This window comes from Hibiscus syriacus, unplaced genomic scaffold (assembly GCF_006381635.1).
Source record: "Hibiscus syriacus cultivar Baekdansim isolate YM2019G1 unplaced genomic scaffold, ASM638163v2 tig00015529_pilon, whole genome shotgun sequence".
NCBI classification, from domain to species: Eukaryota; Viridiplantae; Streptophyta; class Magnoliopsida; order Malvales; family Malvaceae; genus Hibiscus; species Hibiscus syriacus.
Window position 1 is genome coordinate 19,467 of NW_024062369.1, and position 13,624 is coordinate 33,090.

The 13,624-nt window shown below is 30.2% G+C and overlaps 2 protein-coding genes across 2 annotated transcripts; both read left to right on the forward strand.

Annotated features, from left to right (window-relative positions):
* The first annotated feature begins 5,598 nt into the window (after nucleotides 1–5,598).
* LOC120208022 (strictosidine synthase-like) lies at nucleotides 5,599–7,943 on the forward strand. Its single transcript, XM_039207393.1, has 3 exons — nucleotides 5,599–5,845; nucleotides 5,936–6,205; nucleotides 7,342–7,943. The coding sequence occupies exons 1-3, from the start codon at nucleotides 5,616–5,618 to the stop codon at nucleotides 7,817–7,819; spliced, it is 978 nt and encodes a 325-aa protein (XP_039063324.1). The 5' UTR covers nucleotides 5,599–5,615; the 3' UTR covers nucleotides 7,820–7,943.
* A 3,775-nt stretch (nucleotides 7,944–11,718) lies between these two features.
* Nucleotides 11,719–13,619, forward strand: LOC120208023 (strictosidine synthase-like). Its single transcript, XM_039207394.1, has 3 exons — nucleotides 11,719–11,953; nucleotides 12,039–12,308; nucleotides 12,995–13,619. The coding sequence occupies exons 1-3, from the start codon at nucleotides 11,724–11,726 to the stop codon at nucleotides 13,470–13,472; spliced, it is 978 nt and encodes a 325-aa protein (XP_039063325.1). The 5' UTR covers nucleotides 11,719–11,723; the 3' UTR covers nucleotides 13,473–13,619.
* Nucleotides 13,620–13,624: the final 5 nt, after the last annotated feature.

The following is a 13,624-nucleotide window of genomic DNA, read 5'->3' on the forward strand; positions in this document are numbered from 1 at the left end:
ACTCATGACCTCGATGTGATGAAATTTTCCTAAATTATAACATTTGTCGTATATCCCTAAATAATTTGTTTGGTAAGTAATTAGCCCGCCTACTGTATTGGGCCAATTTTTTAAAAAAGAGATTGGCTCTAGAAAATATTTATTGTTTTTTATTTTTATTTTCAAAAAATAATTTTTATTTTAAATTTTTTTGAAAATTAAAAAAATTATATTTGATTAACATAAATGAAAACTTGAATTCATAAATAACAATAGTTAAAATATATTTATTATCTATTTTTTTTAAATAGAGATGAACAAATAGTTTTTAAATAATTATATTAAAATAGAATTATAAGAAAATATAAAACAATAAATTTCATACAAAATTTTATAACACAAAAATTATTTTAGTTTATAACATGAATATAATGTTAATGCATATTAGATATCAATTAAATTAAAAAATACGCACAAAATATTGTTGTAAACAAGAGCACACAATAAATAAAAAATAAGTTTAATGGTATTTAAGGTCCTCCAACTTTTGAAAAAAAAAACTAGCATAGCCTCAATGTGATCCTTGAACTAAGAAAAAAATCAATCTAACCTTTTGATTAACGAAATCAAACATATTTCTAAATTCATTGAAATTTAAAAATTAAAATATTGACTTTTTTACTAAGTTCGAGGGCTTAATTAATTTTTTAGAAAGTTTAAGGACTTAATTAATTTTTTAGAAAAATTAAGAAATCATTTAAATATAAAATATAAAATATAAATAATTATCATGATATTTTATACATTAAATAGAAAATTACTAAAAAAATTAAAGTATTAAAAAAATTAGTTTAAGGACCAAATTGGGTGTAAAAATAGTTTATGGACCACATTTTTTTGTAAAATTTTGAGGGTTTTATATACCATTAAATTAAAAAGGTTATTGTTAAAAGGATTTGAGCTTGTGTAAGTTAAGTAAAAAAACTAGATTCTATTTTTTTTTCAAATTTTCAAAATAATTTTAATAAAAATAGTAAAAACATTTTTTTATGTTTTCATATTTTCACTCATTTTTGTTTTTATTTTCCAGAAATTATTTTCTAATTTTACAAAAAATCTATTTTCCAAAAAATAAAAAAAATAGTTTATATTTTTTAGAACTAAACGAACCGTTAAATTCTTGAACCATGATTCAATAATAAAATATATTTTTGTTATTTTCTTTAATTTATTCATATTTTTGTGAGTCTTTCTATTTTTCTCGTTAATTAGCGATGAAGAAGAAGATGAGTCTTTGTAGTTACAAAAAAGACATTTGAGACTGTTGAGAATGACTATAACATTTAGAGTAAAAAAGAGTAATTTTAACGGTCGGGATTAGAGTTGCTTAAAGAGTTGAACAGTTCGTGAGTAGTTTGAATTTAACTCGGTCAAAATTTGGTAAACATTCGACTCGAGTTGGCTCGATTCAAACTCGAACTCGACTCAAGATCTTAACGAGCTGAGCCGAGCAAAGTCTAACTCGACTCGATAAGTTCGCGAGCAACTCGTTAATTTTTTAAAATATATTTTTAGTAATTACTTCAAAATTATTTCGTTCAAAAAATAAATCTAAACAATAACTATTAATTTATTAACAAATAATAAAAAATAATAAGTTAGCTAATCTATTATTTTTTAATAAATAATAAAATATTATTAATTAATAATATTATTTTAATACACAAAATCCAACCCTAATATCCTCGTATAGTATTAGTAAATTTTATTTTTAGTTAAAAAATAAGGTAAAATTTTTAGTGACCTTAACGAGCAGCGAGTCGAGTTGAGCATCAAGAATTTTTAACAAGCACGAGTTGAGCACTTTCCAACTCTCAATTGACTTGCTCGATAAACACTCCTGGTCGGGATGTAATCAAGATTCTAATTCAAGAGATAAGGTATAACTAACAATATAAAATATAAAATCAAATTGAAGCTCTAAATACATGTTTATTCTTATATATTTTTTAATAATAAAAATTAGGGGGAGGGCAGTGGCCCCTAACCTTACACATAATTTCGTCCATATTTAGTTGTAAAAAAGAATAGAGTAAATTATGTACATAAACTAGTAATTTTAGTTTATTTTAATATCTAAACTATCAGTTTCAGTCTATTTATTATCTAAAATTTTATTTTTTTCAAAATCATACATAATCGTTAAAAACTTAACTCGTTTAGTACCTAAACTATTAGTTTTGGTATGTTTTAGTATCTAAACTTTTGTTTTTTTTTTCCAAATAGATTGTTAAATTTTGAACGATGGTATTAAGATAAAACAAAAACTTAACTTTATGTATGATTTTGTAAATAATAAAAGTTTATATTTTCATATTTTGTAAACAAAAACTTAACGTTTTTTTTATGTTTTCATATTTTCACTCATTTTTGTTTTTATTTTCTAGAAATTATTTTCTAATTTTACAAAAAATCTATTTTCTAAAAAATAAAAATAAAAATAGTTTATATTTTTTAGAATTAAACGAACCCTTAAATTCTTGAACCATGATTCAATAATAATTTGTTTTTTGCTTTTCTGATATTTTTTTGTTATTTTCTTTAATTTATTCATATTTTTTGTGAGTCTTTCTATTTTTCTCGTTAATTAGTGATGAAGAAGAAGATGAGTCTTTGTAATTACAAAAAAGACATTTGAGACTGTTGAGAATGACTATAACGTTTAGAGTAAAAAAGAGTAATTTTAACGGTCGGGACTAAAGTTGCTTAACGAGTTGAGCAGTTCGTGAGTAGTTTGAATTTGACTCGGTCAAAATTTGGTAAACGTTCGACTCGAGTTGGCTCGATTTGAACTCGAACTCGACTCAAGACCTTAACGAGTTGAGCCGAGCAAAGTCTAACTCGACTCGATAAGTTCGCGAACAACGCGTTAATTTTTTAAAATATATTTTTAGTAATTACTTCAAAATTATTTCGTTCAAAAAATAAATCTAAACAATAACTATTAATTTATTAACAAATAATAAAAAATAATAATAAAATATTATTAATTAATAATATTATTTTAATACAAAAAAATCCAACCTTAATATCCTCGTATAGTATTAGTAAATTTTATTTTTAGTTACAAAAATAAGGTAAATTTTTTAGTGACCTTAACGAGCAGCGAGTCGAGCAATAAATTTTTTTAACAAGCACGAGTTGAGCACTTTCCAACTCTCAATCGACTTGCTAGATAAGCACTCCTAGTTGGGATGGAATCAAGATTCTAATTCAAGAGATAAGAAATAACTAACAATATAAAATATAAAATCAAATTGAAGCTCCAAATACATGTTTATTTTTATATATTTTTTAATAATAAAAATTAAGGAGAGGGCAGTGGCCCCTGACCTTACACATAATTTCGTCCATGTTTAGTTGTAAAAAAGAATAGAGTAAATTATGTACCTAAATTAGTAATTTTAGTTTATTTTAATATCTAAACTATTAGTTTCAGTCTATTTTATTACCTAAAATTTTATTTTTTTTAAAATCATACATAATGTTTAATTTTTATTTCATTTTAGTACACGTCGTTAAAAACTTAACGCGTTTAGTACCTAAACTATCAGTTTTGATATGTTTTAGTATCTAAACTTTTATTTTTTTTTCAAAATAGAACGTTAAATTTTGAACGATGGAATTAAGATAAAACAAAAACTTAACTTTATGTATGATTTTGTAAAGAATAAAAGTTCAAATATTGAAACAAATAAAAAATGATAATTTAAATACTAAAAGTGTAATTTACCCAAAATATATCTTGAGGGGTGAGAAAAAATCTAATCGACCCGAAAAACTTATTTTTTTGACTCGACTCGATTTGAAAAAAACTCGACTTGAAGTAATATCGAGTTGTAATTTCATAAACTATACTAAAAAAAATCAAGTTAAAATCTAGTTGTAAAATACAACTCGAATAACTTAAAATTTTTAATAATTAGTGGATAAAATTTTAAGTTTGAGTCGAGTTCTTTGATTCTGTATGATATATGTATATCACATATAAAAGAAATATATATGTATTATATTTTTTTTTATCAAAAATCACACATAAATGGATTGTTATATATATGTATTGTATATGATCATAAAAAATTATTTAAAGTCAAATTAGATAATATCATAATATTATAAATATTTATAATTAAATTTAAACAAAAATTTAAAAATTCGACTCGACTCGACTTGAAAAATATATATGTATATCATATATAAAAGAAATATATATGTATTGTATTTGTTTTATAGAAAATCACACATAAATGGATTGTTATATATATGTTGTATTGTATATAATCATAAAAACTATTTAAAGTCAAATAAAATAATATCATAATATTATACATATTTAGAATTAAATTTAAACAAAAATTTGAAAATTCGACTCGACCTGACTTGAAAAAAATTTTAAGTCAACTCCAAGTTGTAAAATAGGACTCGTCAATTCGAAAATTTTTTACCCAACTCGCCACGTTATCCATAATCCTCGTGAATCACATCCATTAATTTTAAAACAACTTTCAAATAACTGTCACTCTTTATTTACACGTAGGAAAAATATGAAGATTCATCTTGAAAAAAATGAAATTTGTTGGGATCACATATGACGTGATGAGCCGAGACCATCTAATAATTTTATGATTTTCCGAGTAAATAATATTTTTTTGAAAAAAATAGAATAATAAATATGATAGAATAGCCTTTTTCATTCTTCACCTAACTTTTCTTTAAACAATTAGGTAAAGTACAATATATTTATATTAAATAATTAGAAACAATATAATTTTATAAAAATTAAAAAGTAAATGAAAAGGCTAATTTAATAACTTTCCGTTAACTGCTAAGGTAATTAAGTTAGAAATAATTTATAAAAATAACATTTATCATTCATATTTATTTTATAATTTCTGTTTGAAATTTCAAATAATTTATTTTAATAATATTATTAAAAAATAATTTTATACTATTTCAATAAAAGTATAATATATCTTATCAATATTTATAAGTAAAGTACACAAATGGTATATTGATTATATGATATTATTTTATTGAGTCCCTTAACTATTAAAAGTTATAAAATGGTCATCTGACAATTAATTATGTTCTTAACTCGTCCTTTTTCGTTAAAAAATTGACGATCTTTGTGAGTTGCACGTTAATCCGCTGACTTAGATATGATAAAATTTGATCTTATAATCTCAAACAACTATCATATTCTATTTAATATGTTAACGTCCAACTCACGTAAACGTTATTTTTTTTAAACCGAAAGGTCATTTATGACTTATAAGTACTTCACCATCATAATTAGACTGGCCAGCCGAATTACTGATCCCCATCATTGTTGCATAAACAAATTTTAAAAAACAAACAAATAAACGCCTCTAATATTATCATATTGTGGCATTTGGAAGGAAAATGCCGCTAAAAATACCGTTATAGAACAATTTTGATGTAGTGATCGTAATTAAAGTTGTATTAATCTCATCAAATAGGCATTGCCAAACCTATGTTACAAGTCACTTATAAATAGCTTAAGCTTAGCATCAAACGAAGATAAACATTGATCGGAAACAGCAAGAAACCTCATAATGTGGCCCATTTTCTTCACTCTCATCTTCCACTTTTGCTCCCTTTCGGCAGTTATTTCAGCAGTTTCCTTTACCAGAATTCAACTGCCTACAAATGCGACGGGCCCTGAGGCACTGGCTTTCGAGCTGGGTACCGGAACGTTCTATACCGGTGTAGCCGACGGTCGAATTCTAAGATATCAGGGTGCAACCAATCGCTTTGTCGATTTCGGATTCGCAGCTCCTAATAGGTGAATTCTATATTTCTATTTAATCGGTTAATTCGGTTAAAATCGAACAATGAACACTTCTGGTAACATTTTTTGTTTTTGTTTTGGTAGGTCGAAATCGGTATGCGATGGCACGAGCACTTCGAATCCGAACCCAGTTTGTGGAAGGGTATTAGGGTTGGCATTGCACCACCGGACGAGAAGGTTGTATGTTTGTGATGCGTTTTTCGGATTCGGAGTGTTGGGTCCGAGTGGAGGAAGGGCAGCCATACTTTCCACCGCCGCGGACGGCGAGCCTTACCGATTTTGCAATGCTGTCCACGTCCATCAGCAAACCGGAAATGTCTACTTCACTGATACCAGTTCTGTTTATGGTATAAGGTATCTTAGTTGTCTCTCTCAAATTCTATATCTCTTACCATATTTTAAAGAGTAATTAAATCAGAAAAATTATAAATCAGAATTTTATTTTAAAAACCAAAAAATCCTAAAATATATTTAAATTAATAAATTTTGAGAAGAACAAAGACTTAATTGTAATTATTTAAAAGAAATTAATAATCTAAAATTAATTAAACCATCAATACTTTTTAACGTGTGGATATAAAATCATTATAAAATAATAATTTAAATATTTATTTTGACTAAATAAATATTAAAAAACTACATTAGTGCTTGGAAATTGAAGTGAATTTATTAAATCAGAAGTAATTTTATCACTCATTTAAAATTTAAAATAACATAATTTAAATGATATATTTAACCTTTTAACCATTCAAAAATAATATATATGTTATATAAATAAATTCAAATGAAATTATTATTATATATGAAATATATCCATTTAAATTTATAATAAAAATATAAATAAAAAATATAATTACAATAAAAATATATTTTATAATAACTCGTTATTAATATTTTAATATATAAATAATGAATTTTATTTATTTTTAAGTAATTAAATAAATTATTAAGTAATAAATTATTTTTTAATAATGTCAATATTAAATTATTAAAATAAAATATATATACATAATTTAGTAGAGCTCATATATGGTAAAATTATAATTTGATTCAAAACCCAAAGTTGAAAATACAAAAGCTACAAATATGAGCTTTTGCGATTGGTTGAATTCACCGTTTTTACCGTATTTTTTTCATTTTTACTTGTTTGAGGTCGATTTTACGGTTAAAACAGACTTTTCAACTGAAAATACTTTTTAAAAGCCACATCAAACGAGACTCAAGTCCAACACTACAATAAAAATCACTATAAAATCAATTAATACCGAAGATGACACTTCCTTTTCTTCTTTAGTTCTTTTTCTCTTTAGACCTTCTAAATTGTACAACATTGACTCTATGTAATACTATTATGAATGATCGTGTGCAACTCTTTTTCTAAAATTAGAAGGGATGAATCATCTATAACCGTAACAATCCAAATGTTAACCTAAATAATATTAATGTATGATATTTATCTAACATTAACATCTGTTTCTCTCATCTTGTAGAGAGCTGGAAACTGCAATAAGTGTTAAAGATTCAACAGGGAGGCTGTTGAAGTACGACGTAAGAACCGAGCAGGTGACAGTGTTATTCAGGAATCTTTCGGGTGCAGCAGGGGTATCGGTTGATGAAAACGAGAGATTCGCCCTGGTTTCCGAGTTCATTGCGAACAAGACTCGAAAAATTCGGCTCCGAGGCCGTCGACCTTTGGAGTCCGAAATCGTAAACACTCAGCCGACGCCGGATAACATCAAGAGCACGAGATTCGACAATTTCTGGTTAGCAGCAGCAAGGGTGGATCCAGTAACAAAATCGAGTTTGTTGCCTATAGGACAAAGGATCAATGGAAATGGGAATGTCTTACAAACAGTTAACCTTGAGCCATGGTATGGTAATAAATCAGTGAGTGAAGTTCAAGAGTATGCTTCCAAGCTTTATATAGCATCACGGCTGGTGGATTTCGTTGGTGTTCTTTTGAAGTAATACTCAAACTGGTGACAATAAAAAGAAAGTGGCAGCAAAATAAAAGTAGGTTTCCATGGCAGCCCTTTCTCTCCATCATGTAATGAAGTTGTCATGATACAAGTTACTCAGACTTTTTTTTCAATTTATAAAGGCTTAATTATAAAATAAGTACCCAAATTATAGTGTTTTTCAGGAATAGGTGCCTAAACTATTTTTTGAATGATCTCAGTGCTTGACGTTACAAAAGTTGCCACTTTAGGTGTTCGGGTCATCAACGGTGTTAATTTTTTCCTTTAAGTGACACATGTTACAACATGGTAATTTTAAAATTTTAATTTAAAATTAAAAAATGGAAATTATATTTAAAAAAACAAAGAAATTTCAAAATAACCCAAAACTTTGAAAACTTTCATTTCAACCCCTAAACTTACGTCGGGCACCACCCTTTGTCGTCGACGAAGCTCCACCTGACCTCACCTCCATCGATGACCAAAACCCCAATGAAATCATGATTGATCGCTGACCGATCGATGTTGAATCGACGTTTTGTACCCTGCGAACCCTAGGATGAAAATTGCAATTCTGACGATCAAACGACAACAACTACGACAGCGTATGATTAGGAGGATGGAAGGGACTACGTCGAAGGTAATTGTAACACCCTTAGACCGATACGAGTGACCCGATCCAATCTGAGGTGTCACATTCGGGTCACCGGAGTGACCCACAGTAAAAATCCAACATAAATTAAATTTTTTTGTTAAAACTTGTAAAATCATAAAATAATTTTTAATTAAAATACAAGTTCAGAAAACCATTCATATATTACAAACAAAATTAAAATTGTACAAGTTCCATACTCAGTATAAAAAAATAAAATATGACCTACATGCCCCCTAATTACACTTGCACCGTACTCTGCAAACAAAGCCGAAGGAACTCCCATTACTGATGTCGATAATTGAACTGAATTTGTTCTTTTAACTTGAAATAGTGAGTAAAAGAGTGAGCTTTGGGAAGCTCAGTAATACATAACTACCAAAAGATGTTGAAAGACATGCAGATAATTAGCAAGCATTTAAAATTTTCTCATTGGTTCAGGTATCTACATGTTTCCTTGATGAGCTGAGGTTCCACTGATATTCTTCGGATAACAGACAAGTAGCTTATACCTCAGAGGAAACATTCAGAAGACTAGGTTCAAGATATTGAAACAATGTCTAGTGTGTTCCTTCAAAACCAGACTAAAATGTAATCCTGGTTAAAAAAAGTAGTAGTTATTTCAGCAAAACATGTTTTTAAAATCACTATAGTACTCTCCAGACGAATACTTCATGTGAAATTCCCCAAGACATCATCCATAAGGACTTACCCTAGACCTTTAAGATCTAGGAGTCCAATATGAATGATCAAAACATAAAGGATTTACCAGCTAGCCGAACCTCATAGACTTCATAATCCTACCCAATCATTACCTCAATAAAACAGTTTCATATAGAGCTAGTAATATAAAAAAAGATAAATCAGAAGTTGGGTTTTTATTTAAAATATAGAGTTTCCCTCCAACCGCACACTAAATGCAGTACCCTAGAATAGGCATCCATAAGGACTTACCCTAGACCCCTAGGATCTAGGAGTTCAATATGAATGATTGTGCGTGGCGATGCGTGTGACTGGTGACAGGGGCAGTGACGGCGGCCGAACACTCCGAGGGCAACCAAACATCACAAACAACTCAGATCAGTCTAGAAATCAACCAAAACTCGATGAAAATTAAATAGAAAAACAACTGAAGCTTACCCTAATGGCGGATGGAGAAAACGACGACATGAGAGAACGATATCGGTTGAGTTATGGTCAGAACTGAGTGGAGACCCTGATGGCGGTGGTGGTGAGGCCAACCGATGAAGGAATCGACACGAAAATTGTAAAAACCATGATGACGGGTGAAGCTTTATGACAAGGCTTTCTCGGTTGATTCACAACAAACGGTGGGTTTAAACGGAGAGAGACCAGTCAGGTTTTGCTCGGCGTGAGACGATGAGTCGAATGATGGTAGTGTAGGGGCCTACGATAGTCTGTGGTGGACAAAATCGTAAGGAAAAGAAAATGACGATTTTGGGTTTTTGACGAGCAAAAAATCACTTATTCACGACGAACGACATCGACTTTCAACAAATTTGCAGAGGGATTTTGATCCGGTCGGAGATCATTGAACGGAGGAGCGATGAGCTTGGGAAACCTTTCCTAATTATTTTTTTTTAAGTTTGGTTCCAATCCAATAAGAAAGAAATCATCTGGAATTTAAAATCCAGGCTAAGTAACTAGAAAACATATTTTTATATAAAATATACTAGAACAGTGCCCTAGCTTAAACAGTAAGGCTTGAGGTATCATTCATTCTTCCAGGTCACGGGTTCAATCCCACCAAACCTTATATATTTTTCAAAGTTAAAGACTGATGAGATAATTTCAACTTAGGTCCCTGAGCTTCCTGTAATTGTCGAAAACTGACATCAAGTTTTCAAAGTTTTTTACGATTTGGAGATTTTGAGGGTTTTTTGTAATTTAAGAGAAATTAGTTTTTTTAATAAATATAATAATATTTTAATATTTAAAAAAAATAAACTTCAAAATTATCATATTGTGACACGTGTCACTTAACGAAGGAGATTAACGTTGTTGACGGCCACATCTAAACCTAAACCTGACCCGAACTTTTTTTTTTTAATAAAAAGATCGACCTAATAGGGTCAAAACGAGTCAGAACCCGTCGGATTCTGTGCTCATCCCTGCTCTCTAATGCCATTCTGGCCAAGCTTTGCTAATCCAATTGCTACGAGGAATAACCACCATGTTGTTTCAATTGTTTATTAACATTCAAAATAAAAAATATATTTTACCTTATCCAAAGACAAAATGATTTAAATTCTTCGAAACTTAATTTCATATATATTAATATAAAATTTTGTAAGTAAATGATAAATTTTTGGTGAAAAAAAGGAGAATAATAAATATGGTAGAATAGCATTTTTCATTCTTCACCTAACTTTTCTTTGGCAACAGCCATTTAATGTTGGTGTAATAATTATTTAAGCTTTTAGGTTGATTAAAAACTAATTAGTAATTTATGATATTCGTCACTATGACGAGTTTCAATAAAATATATTTTTTATAGAAACTTGTTATTTAAATATATCATATTTTAATAAAAAAATATTTTTTTTTCAAAACTCGTCACGTCCACATGACGAGTTTGAATAAAAATATTTTTTAAAATTCGTCACCTTCATATGACAAATTCACCATTCGCTGTAGTAAATACCATAGTTACGAAAATAGACTTTTGAATAAATTTATCCACCATAATTATTGGGCTAAAATAACCCTTTTCTTTAAATAATTAGGTAAAGTACAATATATTTCCATTAAATAATTAGGTACAATATAATTTCATAAAAATTTTAAAATTAAATAAAAAGGTTAACTTAATAACTTTTCATTAACCGTGAATAGACATAAATCGAAGGGAGTGATCCAGATAATCGTTTTTTCTAAAAATTTTAAATTATTATACATTTTAGATTTTTTTTGTATTTTTTATTAATGATCGAAATTTTACCATGTAAATACATATTATATGAATATGATTTCTTCAAAAAAAAATTAAACTCCTTAAAATCGAGTATTACAATCCATCATTTATAAAATTGATTTAAATTTGTCATGATTTAAATTTTAATTGCATAGAGATGTGTAAAAAGATCTGATTCGATCGATCTGATCCGTTGATATGGTGATCGGATACAAATATGATAAATAGGCATCGCCAAACCTATGTAACAGGTCCCTTATAAATAGGTGAAGCTTATTAGCATCAAACGAAGATAAATATTGATTGGAAACAGCAAGAAACCACGTAATGTCGCACATTTTCTTCACTCTCATCTTCCACTTTTGTTCCCTTTCGGCGCTTATTTCAGCAATTTCCTTTAACAAGATTCAACTGCCTGCAAATGCGACGGGCCCTGAGGCGCTGGCTTTCGAGTTGGGTACCGGAACGTTCTACACCGGTGTAGCCGACGGTCGAATTCTAAAATATCAGGGTCCGGCCTCTGGCTTTGTCGATTTCGGATTCTCTTCTCCTAACCGGTGAATTCTACGTTTCGATTTAATCGGTTAATTCGGTTAAAACAAAACAATGAACATTCATAGTGACGCTTTACATTTTTTATAGGTCGAAATCGGTATGCGATGGCACAAGCGCTTCGAATCCGAACCCAGTTTGTGGAAGGGTATTTGGAATGGCATTGCAATCCCGGACGAGAAGGTTGTATGTCTGTGATGTGTTTTATGGGTTCGGAGTGTTGGGTCCGGGAGGAGGATTGGTAACCATACTTTCCACCGCCGCGGACGGCGAGCCTTACCGTTTTTGCAATGCTGTCCACGTCCATCAACAAACTGGAAATGTCTACTTCGCTGATGCCAGTTCTGTTTATGGTATAAGGTCCGCCTCTTTCGGATTCTTCATTTTATAAAATAATTTTTGTCTAACAAAATAACCGTCCGCTACCGCAATAACACCAGCTGCGATGTTGTTTAGAATCGTTATTAAATAACCGTGATACTCGTAATTAGAGATGGGCATGGGATCCGAATTCGATGGGTTCTGATCCGACCCAATCAGATCGGGTTTTTAAAAAAAGGGTTCGGGTCAAGTTTCTTTTTAATCTGAAGTTCGGGTCGGGTTCGGGTTTAGGGTGAAAAATATCTGACCCGATCCAACCGAAAAAATATATAATTGTACCTTAAATATTTAGGAATAATTATAAGAATACCCCTTTATATATTATTATTTTTTCAATTAAGTCATTATTTTTATTGAATAAAAATAATTTTTTATTTTTTCTGGTTGAATCGGGTCGGGTTTTTAAGTTATATATCGGGTCGGATTCCGGTCGGGTAAAAACTTGTTTCGGTCGGGTTTCGGGTGGAGGACTCCTTGTTCTCGGATTGGGTCGGGTGGACAAAAAACCCGACCCATGCCCATCCCTACTCGTAATCACCATAATAATATCCGTTATATTCATAAATCACGATTAGTGCAACACGATTAAAAACACGACCACAATCTTATAATTTGACATTAGTATTTCGAGACGAACTAAAGAACAACTGTCTCTCATCTTGTAGAGAGCTCCAAACTGCAATAAGTGTTAAAGATTCAACAGGGAGGCTGTTGAAGTACGACGTAAAAACCGAGCAAGTGACAGTGTTGTTCAGGAATCTTTCGAGTGCAGCAGGGGTATCAGTCGACGAAGAAGAGAGATTCGCACTGGTTACCGAGTTCACTGCCAACAGGACTCGAAAGATTCGGCTCCGGGGCCGTAGACCTTTCGAGTCCGAAATCGTAAGCTCTCAGCCGACGCCGGGCAACATCAAGACGACGAGATTCGACAATTTCTGGTTAGCAGCAGCAAGGGTGGATCCAGTAACAAAGTCGAGTTTGTTGCCTATAGGACAAAGGATCAATGGAAATGGGAATGTCTTACAAACAGTTAACCTTGAGCCATGGTATGGTAATAAATCAGTGAGTGAAGTTCAAGAGTATGGTTCCCAGCTTTATATAGCATCACGGCTGGTGGATTTCGTTGGCGTTCTTCGGCGTTGAAGTAATCCTGAAGCTGATGATGTTAAAAAGAGGGTAAAATACACAAACAGTCCCCCAACTATTTAAAAGTTACAAAATAGTCCTTTCATTATAGGGCATTCCTTGTTGAGTCACTCGAATATTAAATTACAAAATGGTCATCCGACTATTCA

Excerpts from the sequence above, each read along its gene's own strand:
- LOC120208022 (XM_039207393.1), top strand. The coding sequence starts at position 5,616 with ATGTGGCCCATTTTCTTCACTCTCATCTTCCACTTTTGCTCCCTTTCG. Across the intron at positions 5,846-5,935 it reads GGATTCGCAGCTCCTAATAG|GTCGAAATCGGTATGCGATG; the intron begins GTGAATTCTATA and ends TTGTTTTGGTAG. Across the intron at positions 6,206-7,341 it reads AGTTCTGTTTATGGTATAAG|AGAGCTGGAAACTGCAATAA; the intron begins GTATCTTAGTTG and ends CTCATCTTGTAG.
- LOC120208023 (XM_039207394.1), top strand. The coding sequence starts at position 11,724 with ATGTCGCACATTTTCTTCACTCTCATCTTCCACTTTTGTTCCCTTTCG. Across the intron at positions 11,954-12,038 it reads GGATTCTCTTCTCCTAACCG|GTCGAAATCGGTATGCGATG; the intron begins GTGAATTCTACG and ends CATTTTTTATAG. Across the intron at positions 12,309-12,994 it reads AGTTCTGTTTATGGTATAAG|AGAGCTCCAAACTGCAATAA; the intron begins GTCCGCCTCTTT and ends CTCATCTTGTAG.